A 19864-nucleotide genomic window follows, 5' to 3' on the forward strand; every position below is an offset into this window, starting at 1 on the left:
GAGCTCCCCCTGCTGGCCGAGGTGGAGGACGCACTCACAGGAGGTACGAACAGGCACAGGTGTTTCTATCTGATGTGTGTTTAACTGCCCTAGCGTCTCTCTGTGTGGATCTAATTGATGTAGACCAGGTATTCCCAAACTAGGGTACGCACAAAACCATCGGGGGTACGCCAAATAAAAATGTGATTCACATTAAAAAGAAATACATTTTTTGTAAATTTTTTTCTTCTTCACATTTTCAAACAGTCCATTTATATTTTCCAACAGGGTTATACATTTGGGCGAGTTTTTTTTCTCACCTGAGTAGCTTTGTTTCACTGCCAAAAATAAAATTAAACCATCATGTGTTCAGCGAATTAACAACACAATGTCAAATACAGGTAGCCTAGTCAAATAATTAACATCCAATCACATTAACCGTTACTCTTTTGCGGAAATTCCATTAACGGTCCGTATGTAGCCAAAACGTAGCTGCTGCTCATGTTAGTATCTGTACTGATGGCGCAAAAGCCACGACAGGGAGACATAGTGGAGTGGTAATGCCCGTGCAAGCAGTTGCTCCCGACGCCACTTTGGTACACTGCAGCATCCACGAGAGGCTCTTGCTGCCTGACAGCTTGAAAGACATTTTGGACACTACAGTGAAAATGGTTAACTTTGTTAAAGCAAGGCCCCTGAACTCTCCTGTATTTTCTGCACTATGCAATATGGGCAGCAACCATATAACGGTTTTACAACATAAAGAAGTGCGCTGGTTATCAAGGGGCAAAGTATTGACACATTTATTTTAAATTTAGAGACAAGCTTAAAGTTTTCTTTACTGACCATGATTTTCACTTGTCTGACCGCTTGCATGATGCTCTGAATCTAGGTTAACAGGAACTCTCCAACTATATTCAATGTGCGTGACAAAATTGAGGCTATGATTAAGAAGTTGGAGGTCTTCTCTGTCTGCATTAACAAGGACAACACACAGGTCTTTCCATCATTGTATGATTTTTTTGTTTGCAAATTAACTCAAGCTTAAGGACAATGTCAAATGTGATATAGTGAAGCACCTGAGTGAGTTGGGTGCGCAATTACGCAGGTACCTTCCCAAAATGGACGACACAAACAACTGGATTTGTTATCTCTTTCATGCCCATGCCTCCAGTCCACCATCTGAACAAAAGAGCCTCATCCCAAATTGCAACAAGCGGTTCTGTGAAAATTGAATTTAATCAGAAGCCACTGCCAGATTTCGGGATTGGGCTGCACTCAGAGTATCCTGCCTTAGCAAATCGCGCTTTTAAGACACTGATGACTTTTGCAACCAGGTACCTATGTGAGAGTGGATTCTCGGCCCTCACTAGCATGAAAACTAAATACAGGAACAGTCTGTGTGTGGAAAATGATTTAAGACCGAGACTCTCTCCAATACAACCCAACATTGCAGAGGAGTTATGTGCATCTTTTCAAGCACACCCTTCTCAAACTGTGGTGAGTTATTCACAATTTCAAAAGTTTTATATGTAAGATGGTTAAATAAAGGGCACAATTATTGATTATTATTATATTATTATTTGTGCCCTGGTCCTATAAGAGCTCTTTCTCACTTCCCACGAGCCGGGTTGTGACAAAACTCACACTCATTCTTATGTTTAATAAATGTATCATATAGTGTGTGTGTGTGGCAGGCTTACAATGATGGTAAAAAACAACATTTGAGAGTGTGCTGACCCTGGTGCTAGAGGGTGTACACAGCTGGAGGTTGAATGTTTGAAGGGGTACGGACAATAAAAAGTTTGGGAACCACTGATGTAGACTGTTTAACTGACCTAGCATCTGTATGGATCTAATTGATGTAGACTGTTTGACCTAGCATCTCTGTGTCTCTCAGATAACGCTGAGTGGGTTTTGAAGCCGTATGGTTTTAAGATGGAGATCGAGGGCTTCAGATACTGCTAATCGGGTACGTACACACACCTCTGTGATATCATAGCACACCTGTTCACCTCACACCTGGTAGTATATGAGTTTGGATTGTGTGTGTGTGTGTAGGATGCCATGCGGCTGGTGACTAAGCAGGCAGTGAGGGAGGCCAGACTGAAAGAAATCAAGCAAGTGCTGCTCAACTCAGAGAAACTCAAGGTGAATGGGCTTCTCTCTCCTCCTGTTTCTCTTTCTTCTCCCTTAACTGATTGGTCCGTTGTTCTGTCACTCAAACATACTTTGAGGACAACGTTAAAGACCTGCACCCTGCCGTCATCAACCACACCTGAAAAACGTCCTGAAATACCTCAGTAAGACACACACTGCTTAGAGACCTCTTCTATAATATTTCAACCTTACACTCAGATTATGGTGAATGTAAACAATTTCTTATTGTCCGTTTCAGTCCCTCCGACGCTGAGGGGAGGGCCAACCCAATGTCAGGCAGGAGGAGAGAGAAGCCCAAACCTGACGGGGTCGCCAAGACAACCATCAAGGTAACGCTCCGTCCTAACTAACTCTAACCCAGACATAACCCTTTAACCCTAGCCGTAACCCTAACCTAGCTCAACAAAGACCACACTGGGGAGTAGCAAGCCGTTTGCCGACATTCCATTCTTTTTTTTCACACTGGGAGCAGCAAACGGTAAGCAGGCATTTACATTTCAAAGTGTAATGAATACACTGATCTATCTAACCTTATCTCATTCCTCCCTTCTCTTCATCCATCCCTCCCTTCTCTTCCTAGAAGGACTTCTGAGGCAAGAACCACTTGAAGAGTTTTTGCTACACCGGAGTGAGGAGCCGAGGGGGCAAGACTAGCAAATCCTACGCTTCCATTTCAACGTCCACCAATTACAATTCACCTATGACATCACCAGTTTCCAGATCAGTGCAGATGGAGGGGAAACAAACCGAGGAAGCTACTGTAGACTGAGATGCAGCCGAAGTGTCCACTATCAGGCCGCAAATGGAAGAAAACGGACTATCTGAACTTATCCAATAAGAAACACTTCTTTTTGTATTCTGTTGGAAAACATTTTGCTACGTTTTGAAAGTGCACACTAATGAATACAACCCAGATGAGGAACCTACCTGCAGCATCATTACTCTTAAAGTGAGCCAACATCGGAGTTTGCCTGGTTAGAAAACCTGTTAAATTAATAACGTGCATTCCCTCCTAAACACGAGAGGCAACACAGTAATGTTATGACTGCATTACTCTGCACTTCCACTGACGCGAATTAACTTCCTTCTCTTTACTAGTGTTCAATGAAATCCGAATTGAAGAATTAAAATGATTGTTTTTCAATAAGTAATTTTCTATTATTGAATTGTCAATAATAGAAATGGAATTGACCCCAATTCTGGTATTTACTATACACATGCTGTGTATGTGTGGTCATTTCAGGTCTCGGTTTACCATAAATCATGTCAAACCCAGAGGTCTCCGTTTACCATAAATCATGTCATGTCAGTCCCAGAGGTCTCTGTTTACTATTAATCATGTCATGTCAGTCCCAGAGGTCTCCGTTTACCATAAATCATGTCATGTCAGTCCCAGAGGTCTCTGTTTACCATAAATCATGTCATGTCAGTCCCAGAGGTCTCTGTTTACCATAAATCATGTCATGTCAGTCCCAGAGGTCTCTGTTTACCATAAATCATGTCATGTCAGTCCCAGAGGTCTCTGTTTACCATAAATCATGTCATGTCAGTCCCAGAGGTCTCTCCCTCTAACCAAAGGTTCTTTGGGGGGCCTCCCGAGTGGCACAGCAGTAAGGCACTGCATTGCAGTGCTTAAGGCGTCACTACAGACCCAGGTTCGATCCCAGGCTGTGTTACAGCCGGCCGTGACCGGAAGACCCATGAGGCGTCACACAATTGCCCAGCGTCACCCGGGTTAGAGGAAGGTTTGGCTGGCCGGGATTTCCTTGTCCCATCGCGCTCTAGTGTCTCTCTGTGGCGGGCCGAGCGCCTGCAAGTTGACTTCGGTCATCAGCTGGACAGTGTTTCCTCTGACACATTGGTGCGGTTGGCTTCTGGGTTAAGCGAGCAGTGTGTCAAGAAGCAGTGTGGAGGACGCATAGCTCCCGACCTTGGCCTCACCCGAGTCTGTAGGGGAGTTGCAGCGATGGGACAAGACCGTAACTACCAATCGGATATCACAAAAAATTGGTGAGGAAAAGGGGTAAAAGTACAAAAAGATAAATAAAGGTTCTTTGGGGACATGCTTTGGATGTTAGAATAAATTATGGACACAACGTAGAAGGCAAGTGGAATTCAGATTCATATAACCACCACAAATCTTGATATGGTTCAAATAATTTTATTGATTATGATTGCAAGCCCATATCTTGTTTCACATTTAATACAATGTACACATGGTTACATTTAAGAGCGGTAAGAGAAGTTTGAATGATAAAACAGAAGAGGATATTGTAGTCAAAAAGGCATGCCTACCTACCTATGGTAGGTAGGCATCTTAACCTGAATAAACAGAATGGATGCAGGTGTGAGGGTTTTTACTCAAGTAAATAAACAATTGTCAAATAATGGCTACAATAATATAAGATGAACCGGCATGAAGGTTTAGTTTAGAACATTTGGCACATACAGTGAGGCTGTGGTCGGATTCCCTTCTTCCTGGAGTGTACACACTGATGCATTGGTATACTTGGGCTGGAGGGAGTTCCTTATAGTCCAAGGGACTCAAAATAACCGTATGTCCATCATCTCTGTTGGATGAAAAATGTCAGCAGCATCTCAGACCATTTACCAGAATTTGTCTGGTGGCTTGGACTCATTTCAGATGTGGAGTGAACAAGGAGAAGGGTAGAGAGTCGGTTCCCAGGCCGGGCTGGAGAGAGAAGGCACGTTGCAAGGCCTGCTGGGTTTTGGAATCTCTCGGCAGAGAATGAAAGACTCATATCTGGCAGCATGTTACCGAATGCATTACTGCAGCATTTCTTAAAGTATGGGTTGAGACCCACTTTGGATTGCTGATGCTACAGGTGCATTAGGAAAGTATTCAGACCCCTTGACTTTCAACATTTTGTTACATTACAGCCTTATTCTAAAATGGATTAAATGAAAAATGTTCGTCAATCTACGCACAACACCCCATAATGACAAAGCGAAAACAGTTTCAGAAATATTTGCAAATGTATTAAAAATACAAAACAGAAATACATTATTTACATAAGTTTTCCGACCCTTTCCTATGAGACTAAATTCAGCTCAGGAGCATCCTGTTTCCATTGATCACCCTTGAGATGTTTCTACAACTTGATTGGAGTCATTCTGTGGTAAATTAAATTGATTGGACATGATTAGGAAAGGCACACACCTGTCTATTATGGTGGAAATTACAAGATTATGTTATAATACTTTTATTGCATCAAATGGTTGTTTTATGCAACAGAATAAAGGGTTCTTATAACTCTATTGTATCTGTGTGAACTGAAAGTGGGCCTCTGGGAGATAACACTGACAGGAGATTTACGATGTCTTTGGGTGATACCGCATTCCAGAGCATGAGTTAATGTTTCTGTACTGGGGTACCAGGGGGAAATGGCTCCAGTATGGAGTTGGGGGTCAGACCCTGGTCTCTACACAAGGAGAACTGTTTTTACAGCAGATACTGTCTGCTGTGAATTATAAGTATCTTTCATACAAATCTTAACCTTGTGACCCTTTCCATACATCTGTTGTTTGTCATATAGACTGAAGGAGGATGGACTTTGCTATAAAAATGCTGTGGCTCAAACCATCTCATTGAGTTCTCAGTGATCACCTCCAGGGGTGATTACCGACCAGCTCCATTACTGCAGTAATTAAATAATAAAGTTGGATTATTTTGAGGAAATCCAAAAGTCTCTCCTTTTGATTTCAATAATTCCACCACACTATATAAAGGTCCCACATTTGACAGTGCGTGTCAGAGCAAAAACCAAGACATGAGGTTGAAGGAATTGTCCGTAGAGCTCAGATTGTGTCGAGGCACAGATCTGGGGAAGGGTACCAAAACATTTCTGCAGCATTAAAGGTCCCCAAGAACACAGTGGCCTCCATCATTCTTACATGGAAGATGTTTGGAACAACCAAGACTCGTCCTAGAGATGGCTGCCCAGCCAAACTGAGCAATCAGGGAAGAATGGCCTTGGTCAGGGAGGTGACCAAGAACCCGATGGTCACTGACAGAGCTCCAGAGTTCCTCTGTGGAGATGGGAGAACCTTCCAGAAGGACAACCATCTCTGCAGCACTCCACCAATCAGGGCTTTATGGTAGAGTGGCCAGACGGAAGCCATTCAGTAAAAGGCACATGACAACCCGCTTGGAGTTTGCCAAAAGGCACCTAAAGGACTCTCAGACCATGAGAAACAAGATTGAACGCTTTGGCCTGAATGCCAAGCATCACGTCTTGAGAAACCTGGCACCATTCCTACGGTGAAGCATGGTGGTGGCAGCATCATGCTGTGTTTTTCAGAGGCATGGACTGGGAGACTAGTCAGGATTGAGTGAAAGATGAACGGAGGAAAGTACAGAGAGATCCTTGATGAAGAGCGCTCTGGAGCGCTCAGGACCTTAAACTGGGGCGAAGGTTCACCTTCCAACAGGACAATGACCATAAGCACACAGCCAAGACAACGCAGGAGTGGCTTCGGGACAAGTCTCTGAATGTCCTTGTGTGGCCCAGCCAGAGCCCAGACTTGAACCCAATTTAGCATCTCTGGAGCATCTTTTAGAAGACTTGAGGCTGTAAATCACTGCCAAAGGTGCTTCAACAAAGTACTAGAAAGGGTCTGAATACTTATGTAAATGTGACATTTAAGTAAACATTTTTATAAATATGCAAACATTAATAAAAAACTCTTTATGCTTTGTCATTATGGGGTATTGTGTGTAGATGAGGAAAATGAATTTAATCAATTTTAGAATAAGGCTGTAATGTAACATTTTGTAGTGGGGACAGTAACATTAGTATTCTCAAATGTAAATGTTTTTATATATTTTATTTGTAGGTTTAGCTCACATAATATAATTTAAAAGTTTGCATTAAGGTGTCTGTAATAGAATAAATGTGGCAAATGTAGATGTTAATAAATGCATTTCTATTTTTTTTTTTAGGAACTCAGTCAGGGTCTCAACTTCGTTAGAATAGTAGAATACACAAGGTGCTATTTAGAAATGTGGTTGTGCATCACCAGTTCTCTCGTTATGTCAGTCACTCAAATTAGCCATGTCAGCTAACAGTTTTTAGATTGGTAACTCAGTCTAGCTAGCTACCTAAACTTGTAGTAATCATGGCAACATACCAACAGGCCACGTGCCCAGGGCAGTGGTGTAAAGTACTTAAGTAAAAATACTTTAAAGCAGGTTTTTTTGTATCTGTACTTTAAAAAAAAATATTTAAAAAAGTTTTTGTTTTTTTAAAGACTTTTACTTCACTACATTCCTAAAGACAAGAATGTACTTTTTACTCCATAGATTTTCCCTGACACCCAAAAGTACTTACATTTCAAATGGTTAGCAGGACAGGAAAATGGTCCAATTCACACACTTATCAAGAGAACATCCCTGGTCATCTCTACTGCCTCTGATCTGGTATGACTCACTAAACACAAATGCTTTGTTTGTAAATTACGTCTGAGTGTTGGAGTGTGTCCCTGGCTATCCATAAATTAAAAAACAAAATCGTGCCATCTGGTTTGCTTAATATAAGGAATTTGAAATGATTTATACTTTAATTTTTGTAATTGCTAAAATATACTTAAGTATCAATCACATTTGATACTTAAGTATATTTAAAACAAATACTTTTACTCTAGTAGTATTTTACTGGGTGACTTTCACTTTTCTATTAACGTACCTTTACTTGTAATCAATTATGATAATTGGGTACTTTTTCCAACACTGCACAGGAGCACATTGATTTTGGTAATTACTCTCACTCAGATACCATATTAACATGATATAAGCCATATCAAAATGGGTAGAATTGCAGGAAACTAGCTGTAAAACTGCAGAAAGAAAAATGCTCTGCCCCATGGCAAAATGTGTAGAATTGCAGAAAACTTGCTTTAAAAACGGCCATTTTTTTCTCCGCCATTTTCTCCGCCACTAAAATGTTTTCTTAGGACCCCCAAAAGGGGGCATGATTTCATGAGCTTGGGTCCCAAGAAAACATTGACTTTCCCCATTGGTTCACAGGCTGAAAAGGTTTAATAACCCCTGCTTTACTGTACACACACACACACACACACACACACACACACACACTCACAATACAGAGAACACACAATCACACACCTTTGATGCACAATGTTCAGTTCTCACACACACACACACAAACAATTCATGTACATTTTCACAACTAGGAATGTATAGAATTCACTCACCATATTCAGAAAACAGCCCTTAGGCCTAATCAACTGCAAAAAGGCTCCAACAACTATCACCTGATACACTTCACCACACAACCATTTCGCCAGTACGCTCACACACACGCAGAGTAAGAAGTATAATATGAAGGCTGATAGTGATGGCACATCCGGGGGTGAGGAGATCAAGAGGGGTCCAGCAACATCACATGACCTCACAGCAAGAGTTCTGCTTCCGCGCCTGGGGAGAACACACACACACAGTATGATTACACTAGCAATCTAATACTGTATGTCCTCTCATGAATTATTGTGTGTGTGTGTGTTCCAATAAGTTTCTCACCGTCTTGTAGAAGGCTTTAGACTGGTTCCCCAGGTGTTCTGACTTCTGGACTAGATCATCCAGCTTCTCTCCTCTGTCCAACAGACTTTCCATAGTGTTGTGCTGAGAGAGGAGATGAGGTGGAAGACTCATTTAAAAAGGGATAGATTGACAAACTACACCACGGGTAAACAACTTCTTGTTATTGACATGAAAATGGTGGGTAGAAGTGGAAAACTCAGCTTGCAGAGCTGTGAGGCTGCTGTTTTTTCTTGGTGCCATGAATCTTTTGTTTGGGCATGTTTTTTTTCTTCATACATTCATTCAGGTTACAGAACCATTAGGCAAGCCTAGAACCCCTAGACTTAGCAAGTACAGTGTTAACAGTCGGTTTTGTAGCAAGACTGCATCGTAGCTTATTAGCTTGTGGGGCGGCAGGTAGCCTAGTGGTTAGAGCGTTTGACCAGTAACCGAAAGGTTGCTAGATAGAATCCCCGAGCTGACAAGGTAAAAATCTGTTGTTCTGCTCCTGAACAAGGCAGTTAACCCACTGTTCCTAGGCCGTCATTGTAAATAAGAATTTGTTCCTAACTGACTTGCCTAGTTAAATAAAGGTGTAAAAAAATATTTTTGGGGCCAAATTACCGTAGTTTTGGTTGACGTGATGTTTTAGGTTGAAACCTCCGCCTAAATTGAAGACAAAAAAGCGGTGTGCCACAATCGGAAACAGGAATGGGGTGGATAATACAGGATTGTGTGGTAATACGAACCGCTCAACACTTTGAACTCAAAATATCCAAACTACAGCTGTTGAATGTGTATCTTACTGAACGACTAACAGTGGCTGAGATATCCCAGGCCGTGGAAAAAACGTTAGCAGAGAAATGTCCCATTCCAAAGAGGAGAACAGATATCTACAGAGGCTACTGGATTTGGTTTTCAAACCAGAGTCACAGAGCAGGTTTGTATCAACTAGCTAGATATCACATAAATCAGATGATATATTTACAGGGTTTGGTAGATTACTTTCTAAATGTAATGCGTTGAAGTTAAATTACAATTGCAAAACTGGGTAATCCAAACTCAGTAATGTAATCTGGTTACTTTTAGATTACTTTCCCCTAAAGATACATTAGAAGAAGACAAAAATGAATATTACCAATTGACTGACACCTATTGCCGGATATGCATGACTCCAACGCGATCATCAAGTTTACTGATGACACAACAGTGGTAGGCCTAATAACCAACGACGACGACGAGACAACCTACAGGCCCGGGCGGAATGGTTCCGGGAAAATAACCTCTCCTTCAACGTCAACAAAACTAACGATCTGATTGTGGACTATCAGAGAGCACGCCCCCTTCCACATAGATGGGGCTGCAGTAGAGGGTCAAAAGCTTCAAACTCCTTGGTGTGCACATCACCAAGGACCTGAAATGGACTCTGTGGTGAAGAAGTCGCAACAGCGCCTCTTCAACCTTAGGAGGCTGAAGAAAGTCAGCATTGCCCCCAAGACCCTCATTAACTTCACCAGATGCACCGTCGAGAGCATTCTGTCTGGCTGCATCACCGCCTGGTACAGCAACTGCACAACCCGCAACTGCATGGCTCTCCAGAGAGGGTGCGGTCATCCCAATGCATCACCGGAGGCACACTGCCTGCCCTCCAGGACATCTATATCTTCACTATTACTCTACAATGTAGAAAATAGTAAAAATAAAGAAAAAACCTTGAAAGAGTAGGTGTTCTAAAACGTTTCACCGGTAGTGTACATAGAGACATGGATCACTGGTCACTTTAACAATGTTTACATACTCCTTCTATCCACCTTATAATTACAGTGCTTTGCAAAAGTATTCAGACCACTTGGATTTCTTAACATTGTATTGTGTTACAGTGGGGTTGAACTAGATTTCATTGTTATAATATTTTGTCAACAATCTACACAAAATACTCTGTAATGTCAAAGTGGAAGAATTGTTTTATATTTTTGAAGATAACCAAGCAGTGACTCTCAGCCCCTCTCTGCAGTAAATCCAAACTACGCTGAACTGCAGAACAAAGACACTGAAAGTGTTAATGGGATCGAGTGGAGGACTTCTGCCAGGCAGGGTAAACCAAAAGTTGTCCTGTTTGAAATCTCCTAGTTAAAAGACATGCATTGTTGCAAGGCGTCTAAAAATTATTTTACTTCACTGCTTCATTTAACTTTTCATGTGCGAACCAAACACATAAAGCATAATTAACATATCTGTGGTGTGCGCGGGAAAGACCTAGAGTCCACAGCGGGTTTGATAGATCACCTGGAAACTCACACTAAAGCTGAAATTAAACATTTCTGTCATGTTAATGGCAAATGTTTCTCTCCTGATTGTAAACTGAAAAGACATATGGGGAAGAAATAATGTCAATGCAAATAATGTGTAAAGTGCTTCATCTTTAAGACACATCTGGTCAGACATATGATGATTCACACAAAGGAGAAGCCATATAATTGCTAAGATTGTGGGAATTGTTTCATCCAAGTCAGATCTGACCAGGCATGTGATGATTCACTAAGGGTTGAAACCATATACACAGAGTATACAAAATATTAAGGAAAGCTGCTCTTTCCATGACATAGACTTATTGAGGTAACCTGTTAAATCCACTTCAAATCAGTGTAGATGAAGAAGGGGAGGAATCCGGTTAAAGGAGGATTTGCAACAACTGAAACATGGATTTTGTATGTGTGCCATTCAAAGGGTGAACGGGCAACACAAAATATGTAAGTGCCTTTGAACAGGGTATGGTAGCTGGTGCCAGGCGCACTGGTTTGTGTCAAGAACTGCAATGCTGCTGGGTTTTTCACACTCAACAGTTTCATGTGTGTATCAAGAATGGTCCACCACCTAAACGACATCCAGCCAACTTGACACAACTGTGGGAAGCATTGGAGTCAACATGGGCCAGCATCCCTGTGGAACACTTATGACACCTTGTAGAGTCCATTCCCTGACAAATTGAGGCTTTTCTGAGGGCAAAAGGGGGGTGCAACTCAATATTAGGACAATGTTACTAGTGTTTGGTATACTTAGTGTAGGTGCCAAGAATGTGACAAATATTTATACCGTAAGGACATACTGACCGTAAGGACATACTGACTAAAGGCGTCCACATTAGGTTTGGTTTGCTCCTAGCACAACTCGGCTAGGCGAAGCGAACATCTGTACCTCGCATACTCCCTTTAAAAGACCTATTGTTGAAAAATTTGCGACAATATTACAGTTTGAGACATTGTAGCAACAAATAGCCAATATTCACTTCCTAAAAATAGTCTGAATTAATCTAAGATCAATCAAGAAATCTGTAATATATTTTGAACTTCTGCAGAGGTCTTAATTACGCGATTTGACAATTTACTAAGATGTTTGGTGCAGCATTTCTCAAATGAAAAGAATAAATAGCCGTCTCCGTTAAATGACAAAAAACACGTAATTGAAGAATCCCTACTGTTGACCAATCACCGAAGGGGTGTAGACTTCGACTAGCCTCAAGAAGAAAAAAGAAAAAACGTCATATTATTAGGTGCAAGCAACCGTAATTTCCGGACTATAAGCCGCAACTTTTTTCCCATGCTTTGAACCTCGCGGCTTAAACAATGACGCAGCTAATATATGGATTTTTCCCGCTTTCAAATTTTTTTCTCCCAAAAAAACACATTCTGTGAAGTGCTCAGTTTTTTGGCGGCATGAAGCTTTCATTAGACCAATGAAATTGCCGAACGGGTTAAGGTCAAACAACTTTTTTGTTTACCGTTTAGATTAAATTGAGCGCTCTCAAACTTCCCATCATTCTGATTACGGTAGTCATTTTGTCACCCTCATCATGGCAAAGACACGGAGAAATGCATATGATGCAGCTTTCAAGTTGAAGGCGATTGATCTGGCTGTTGGAAAAGGAAATAGAGCTGCTGCACGGGAGCTTGGTCTTAATGAGTCGATGATAAGACGTTGGAAACAGCAGCGTGAGGAATTGACTCAGGGCAAAAAGACAACTAAAGCTTACTTCTAATTTTTTATTTTTCGTTAAAGCCCATTTATTTTTGTTACAAGCCGTGTTTCGTTAAAGTTTATTTATTTTTGTTACAAGCCATGTTTCGTTAAAGCCCATTTATTTTTGTTACAAGCCGTGTTTCGTTAAAGCCTGTGTAAAGTTCATTTGTTTCAAAGTACCGGTAGGCACCTGCGGCTTATAGACATGTGCGGCTTATTTATGTTCAAAATAATATTTTTTTTTTAATTCAGTGTGTGCGGCTTATATTCAGGTGCGCTCAATAGTCCGGAAATTACGGTATTTGGACTGGGACGCATATGGTAAGTTTTAACATATAGAGTTCAGTGTGTCAAATCGGAGGGCCTGTTGTCCGGGCCTCTGGCAGTCTCTATGGGGGTGCCACAAGGTTCAATTCTCGGGCTGACTCTCTTCTCTGTATACATCAATGATGTCGCTCTTGCTGCTGGTGAGTCTCTGATCCACCTCTACGCAGATGCCACCATTCTGTATACTTCTGGCCCTTCTTTGGACACTGTTAACTACCCTCCAGACGAGCTTCAATACCATAAAACTCTCCTTCCGTGGCCTCCAACTGCTCTTAAATACAAGTAAAACTAAATGCATGCTCTTCAACCAATCGCTGCCTGCACCTGCCCACCCATCCAGCATCACTACTCTGGATGGTTCTGACTTAGAATATGTGGACAACTACAAATACCTAGGTGTCTGGTTAGACTGTAAACTCTCCTTCCAGACTCACATCAAACATCTCCAATCCAAAGTTAAATCTAGAATTGGCTTCCTATTTCGCAACAAAGCATCTTTCACTCATGCTGCCAAACATACCCTCGTAAAACTGACCATCCTACCGATCCTCGACTTCGGCAATGTCATTTACAAAATAGCCTCCAATACCCTACTCAATAAAATGGATGCAGTCTATCACAGTGCCATCCGTTTTGTCACCAAAGCCCCATATACTACCCACCAATGCGACCTGTGCACTCTCGTTGGCTGGCCCTCGCTTCATACTCGACGCCAAACCCACTGGTTCCAGGTCATCTACAAGACCCTGCTAGGTAAAGTTCCCCCTTCATCTCAGCTCGCTGGTCACCATAGCAGCACCCACCTGTAGCACGCGCTCCAGCATTCTCTGCTGCCAATGATTGGAACGAACTACAAAAATCTCTAAAACTGGAAACACAAATCTCCCTCACCAGCTGTCAGAGCAGCTCACAGATTACTGCACCTGTACATAGCCCATCTATAATTTAGCCCAAACAACTACCACTTCCCCTACTGTATTTATTTATTTAGCTCCTTTGCACCCCATTATTTCTATTTCTACTTTGCACTTTCTTCCACTACAAATCTACCAGTCCAGAGTTTTACTTGCTATATTGTATTTACTTCGCCACCATGGCCTTTTTTGCCTTTACCTCCCTTATCTCACCTCATATATAGACTTATTTTTCTACTATATTATTGACTGTATGTTTGTTTTACTCCATGTGTAACTCTGTGTTGTTGTACGTGTCAAACTGCTTTGCTTTATCTTGGCCAGGTCGCAATTGTAAATGAGAACTTGTTCTCAACTTGCCTACCTGGTTAAATAAAGGTGAAATAAAAATACAAATAAATAAATATGATGATTCACACAGGAGATAAACCCTATGAGTGCAAGGATTGTGGGAAATGTTTCATCCAAAAGTCAGGTCTGACTATCCATATCAGATGTCTCACCGGGGAGAAACCATGTCAGTGTAAAGAATGTGGCAAATGCATCAAAAAATAATTCTGCTCTGATCAAGCATATCAATCAAATCACATTTATTTAGAAAGCCCTTTTTACATCAGCAGATGTCACAAAGTGCTGATACAGAAACGCAGCATAAAACCCAAAAGGGCAAGCAATTCAGATGTTGAAGCACGGTGGCTAGGAAAAACACCCTAGAAAGGCAGGAACCTAGGAAGAAACCTAGAGAGGAAGATCTGAGGTGTGGCCAGTTCTTTTCTGGCTTTGCCCGGTGGAGAATATAAGAATACATGGCCATTAAAGCCAGATCATTGTTCAAACGTTCAAAGATGACCAGCAGGGTCAAATAATAATAATCACAGTGGTTATAGAGGATGCAACAGGTCAGCACCTGAGGAGTAAATGTCAGTTGGCTTTCAGAGTTTGAGACAGCAGGAGCAGCAGAGAGAATCAGAGGAAGGCCCTAAAAATTGTCAAAGACTCCAGCCACCCTAGTCATACACTGTTCTCACGGCAAGCGGTACCAGAGTGCCAAGTCTAGGTCCAAGAGGCTTCTAAACAGCTTCTACCCCCAAGCCATAAGACCCCTGAACAGCTAATCAAATGGCTACCCAGACTATTTGCATTGCCCCCCCACTCTCTGTTATTATTCATTAATAGTTGAATAACTCTACCTACATGTACATATTACCTCAATACCGGTGCACCCGCACATTGACTCTGTATCGGTACCCCCCTGTATATAGCCTCGCTACTGTTATTTACTGCTGCTCTTTAATTATTTGTTATTCTTATCTGTAACTTTTTTTTAGGTGTTTCTTAAAACTGCATTATTGGTTAAGGTCTTAAGTAAGCATTTCACTGTAAGGTCCTACACCTGTCGTATTCGGCGCACGTGACAAATAACATTTCATTTGATTCATATAAAATGTCAAGAATGTGGGAAATGCTTCTACCGTGAGGAACACCTGAACGCTCATATGATTACTCACACTCGGAAGAAATCATATCAACATAAAAATATGTAAAATGCTTCATCTCTAAGACACAGCTGAACAGACATATGAGGATTCACACATGAGAGAAACAGCAAACACGCAAAGATTGTGGGATATGTTTCAACCAGGAGTCAAATCTGAGAAGGCAACTGAGAAGGCATATTTCTCACACAGGGGAGAAACGTCTGAAAAATGTAGTAGCAACGCAGCAAACTTAAAACAGCACCAGCAGAGAAACCTTACTGGTGCAACACCTGTAGCAGATGCTCGAGAATTATTTACTTAAAAATCACAAAAGTACTCTTCATAAGAAAGAAGAAGTCAAGACAGTTCCCTTGGAGTAAAATATGTTCCAACCAGTAGATTCCAACTGACATCTGAGTCACATTTAGAAGGGTGCAACACAATTCTATGTGCACCAACAACAGTGCAAATAGAAATGTCATATTTAGAGCTGACAGGATTTCTTATTCTAGATAATAGATTAGCATGTATGTTCTATTCAATATATTTCTATCTGGATGTGTCATAACCTTTATCCCAGTTATTGGGTCAGGTAGGAGGACATGGCCCTCATGTTACTGCTCTTGTTCAAATAAGATATCATGAATGAATCAATGCATTTGGTAAACATTGAAAAGCATTGCTGTTGGCAAAGAGTTGCTTTGACGAAGACTGAAACATTGACAGTGCTGTGTGCGGAGTTCTTACATCAAAGTGCTTTTGGATATCTCTTTGGATACTACCTTTGGATGTAGATATACGAGCACATTTCAAAAAGACTCCATGGACATTTATTGTAGAATCATGACACATTTCAGTCACTCAACTCTGTCATCACAGCTGTTCTGTCTGGAGAAAGGCTCCTTATTCCAGAACACTTCATGTTTGTTTCAGAAAATGTTCTTACACTTTAATTTCAATTAATGTTACATTATGTTATCACACACACACACACAAACACACACACACACACGAGAACTCAACTCACCAGAATTATTTTGGTTTCGTCCAACTCAGCTTGTACTTTACTCATTGCGTCCGCCTCCCGAGGATTCTACAGGCAAATAAACAAGGTTTAGTTAACGCATAAACAAAACCCAACATTGCAAAACTTGTTGTTATAAGAAGTCCATCTATGGAACTCACTTCCTGATCAGTTCAATCGTGTGCAACATATTGATGAATTCTAATGCAAATCAAAATGTAAATAAATCAATTGTGATTAACCTGTGAGAGGAAGTGTGTGTGTTACCTGGTACTTGGCGAGGTAGCTGTCCAGGGCAGTATAGTGGACAGTGTCAGGAGAACCAGAGGGCCAGTCTATACTGCTCACCTGTCTGGAAAATTCCTCCAGCACCTGAAAGAGAGGGGAGGAGAGAAGGAGGGAGGGGAGAGAAGGAGGGTAAGGAGGTGTAGAGAGAAGGAGGGGAGGAGAGAGGAGGAGAGGGGAGGAGAGAGAAGGAGAGGGGAGGAGAGAGACGTCAGGACTGAGTACTCATCCGAAGCAGGATACATGCATCAATCAAACCTCTGAGTTTCTAAATTGAATTTCAAAAAGACAGATGGTAAATCCTCAGAGGCAGTAATATTTTACAACTAACAATCCATGACTAATGGCCCTAACATAGGAAATGCAGAAACTCATCTAGTTCTCCTACTCCACTCAGTAAGTGGGTCTGAATGTAAGGCAGATCACATGAATAGGTCAATATGGTCAAACTTAACACAATATCTGGCAATTAATTTTCAGCAGTATTGCCCCGGTCTGTCTGTTTGGTGCGCGCGTTTGTCAATCACTCCTTATGTAGCCAGTTAGCGATGCTAGTAATGATAACGGTCTTGTGGGTAGACAGAAAGACTTTCCACAAAAACCTTCTCGAATTAAATGTTAACTATAAAGTAGGCTTAGTTGACAAGATTATTTGTATCAATTTGGTGACCGTTGTTTTGCATATTCTGCCATGACAAGCTGCAGCAGTAATTCAATCAGAAACATCACTAGACACATTCCCCTCTTTCTAAATGCGCTATTAAAGGGGAATTACACTCTTGTTTTTCTGACCTCAAAATTGGTCTTCTAATGCGATTTAAGCATTGACAAGGCCTCAGAACATCCATTTAGATTGTTTCTGTATGAATAATTATAATATTGAGAGTACAAAACTGGAGAAAACCCCCAAGAGGAAAACTGAATTCTTGAAAATACATAATATACATTTTATGGGACCCCTTAGTCCCATTGTTTTACAAGGTATATTGATATAAAACATATATTGTACACTAAGGACCCGGGGAAGAGTTTTGGGGTAGAGGAGAATAGAAACATGTGCATATTTGAAAGCTAAAAAACTATAAAATATGGAGTAGCTTGTGACATTCTTTTAAAAGTAGCTCTCATGCTAGAAACATCTGGAGACCCCTGCTCTAGAGGGATACTCTCCTACCTTATCCAGTAGGGTGAAGCACACTCTAGAGGGATACTCTCCTACCTTATCCAGTAGGGTGAAGCACACTCTAGAGGGATACTCTCCTACCTTATCCAGTAGGGTGAAGCACACTCTAGAGGGATACTCTCCTACCTTATCCAGTAGGGTGAAGCACACTCTAGAGGGATACTCTCCGTCAGCAATCACCACCGCACCCAGGGAGTCGTTCCTCACATACACGTGACACAGGTACTCTGAGGGAACACACACACAGTCAGTCTCTGAGACACCTATGGGGGCTAACGTGGAGTTAGTGAATGTGGAGTTAGTGAATGTGGGTGGTATTGTGTGTGGTGTGTATGTGTAAGAGAGAGAGCTGCCTAGGTGTGTATGTCGTCCTCACACTAACCTTGTTCTTTGACAGAGGCTCGGCTCCCTATAGGCGAGCGTTGAACTATGAGGTCACTGGTGAATGTCATGAACTCCTGAACACTGAGAGACAACCACACACAAATAATGAAGCAAGTCTGAAAAGATACTATCTATACTTAATACTCATGTAGCAATGGGAAAACCTGGGCAACATTGCAGATCAGACAGAGATAAGTAGGTACGTGACATCACTCATTTTTAAAAGAAACAGGTGACATGTCATAATTGAAACAAGGTGTGGCCAACCCTTCTCCAAGAGAGCTAGTGGGCGTGCATTACTAATAGCGCCAGCCCTACAGGAACACACTTCCTGATTCAGCTAATCAATGTGTGTATTTATATTACTGGGGATGGAACAAAGGCCCAAGAGAGTTTAGGATAGCTACTCCACAAAAGGAGGATAAGCCTGCCCCCCCTGTCATAAACCATAGGGCTGGTTTCCCAAACACTGACTAATCACATTCCTAGAGGTTTAATGGAAATTCTTAATTTAAAGTATTTTTTAGTCCAGGACTAGGCTTAATCTGTGTCCAGGGAAACTGGCCCATAGATAGATAGACAAAGAGCCAATCCCACCTGGACTTCTGGAAGAAGCTGAAGGATGACAGGTCGTAGGCAGCTTTCAGTAGGTTAGACTTGGTGGTCCCTTTATACAGCACACTCAAACTGAAAAGCTTCATGGTGGTGGTGTGATAAACCTCTGTCTTCTAATGCAGGCAGCCTGTAACGATGAGATCAAGTCCTGTGTCACTTTCAGCTACACACCGCTGCTGTCATGCTAATTATCCACACTGATGTGTGACATTATCTCACACTCTCTCACACTCACACACACACACACACACACACACACACACACACAGTGTGTAACTTGTTAGTTATTCAAACTTGCTACTGACATGGTGATTAACTATACAACATGATCTGAATTAAGTTATTGGACATACTGGTAGCAGTATTAGGCACTGTTTTTGCTGTAGTACAATAACCAAACAACGTTATCTGTAACTAGCAGTTAACATTAGCAACTAGATAATGTTAGCGAACTAGCTAGCATCTGAAAGCTACAGGGCACAACTGTCAATATCAAATCAACTTCCAAAATGTCAGCAAATCAACAGGTTGCTGCTAATGACAGTTTAACCGCTTAAAGACTGTGACAGACTTGAAACATAGCTAGCTAGTAAGATAAAGTAGTTTTACCTTGTTCTCTCCCTCGACACAAACTTGATCCACCAGAAATTACCGGCTATAGTATGAGTAGGCTAGCTTAACGTTAAATAATTAACGTTAGCTTACAGTACAATTTTAACAAGTTTAAAATAAATACACATTTATTTTGAATATAGTTTCACTAGCTTGTCTAGTTAAGCGATGTTGGTATTAACTATAACCGAAAGATACTGATAGCAAAAAAACTCCTCTTCTTTTCCAACTACACAGGATGTTGACTACGTCATTAGCGGAAATACGTCCATCCTCAGAGATATCCCGGTTTACAGAATTCCACACGTTGAGCGGGAGAAAGGTACC

The 19864-nt window shown here is 41.4% G+C and overlaps 1 protein-coding gene across 2 annotated transcripts; it reads right to left on the minus strand.

Annotated features, from left to right (window-relative positions):
• Window positions 1–8174: 8174 nt before the first annotated feature.
• LOC115159788 (synaptobrevin homolog YKT6) lies at window positions 8175–19774 on the minus strand. Of its 2 annotated transcripts, XM_029709842.1 has the most exons (9): window positions 19535–19774; window positions 18908–19052; window positions 18309–18391; window positions 18053–18153; window positions 16726–16830; window positions 16462–16527; window positions 8699–8800; window positions 8541–8596; window positions 8175–8484 (listed from the first exon to the last, which is right to left on the minus strand). In XM_029709842.1, exons 2-8 carry the CDS (start codon window positions 19009–19011, stop codon window positions 8561–8563), a joined length of 597 nt encoding a protein of 198 aa, XP_029565702.1. In that variant the 5' UTR covers window positions 19012–19052; window positions 19535–19774; the 3' UTR covers window positions 8175–8484; window positions 8541–8560. The 2 variants fall into 2 exon arrangements, with proteins under 2 accessions (XP_029565702.1, XP_029565701.1); XM_029709841.1 differs by having other exon boundaries at window positions 8175–8596.
• Window positions 19775–19864: the final 90 nt, after the last annotated feature.

The sequence above is a fragment of the Salmo trutta genome, chromosome 23 (genome assembly GCF_901001165.1).
Source record: "Salmo trutta chromosome 23, fSalTru1.1, whole genome shotgun sequence".
Classification (NCBI taxonomy): Eukaryota; Metazoa; Chordata; class Actinopteri; order Salmoniformes; family Salmonidae; genus Salmo; species Salmo trutta.

What these genes read in the sequence shown, in the direction of transcription:
- LOC115159788 (XM_029709842.1), bottom strand. Translation starts at nt 19,011, where the DNA reads ATGAAGCTTTTCAGTTTGAGTGTGCTGTATAAAGGGACCACCAAGTCT. An exon ending in GCTTCACCCTACTGGATAAG is followed by an intron (nt 16,831 to 18,052) that starts GTAGGAGAGTAT and finishes CCTCTCTTTCAG; the next exon opens with GTGCTGGAGGAATTTTCCAG. An exon ending in CTAAAGCCTTCTACAAGACG is followed by an intron (nt 8,597 to 8,698) that starts GTGAGAAACTTA and finishes TGTTCTCCCCAG; the next exon opens with GCGCGGAAGCAGAACTCTTG.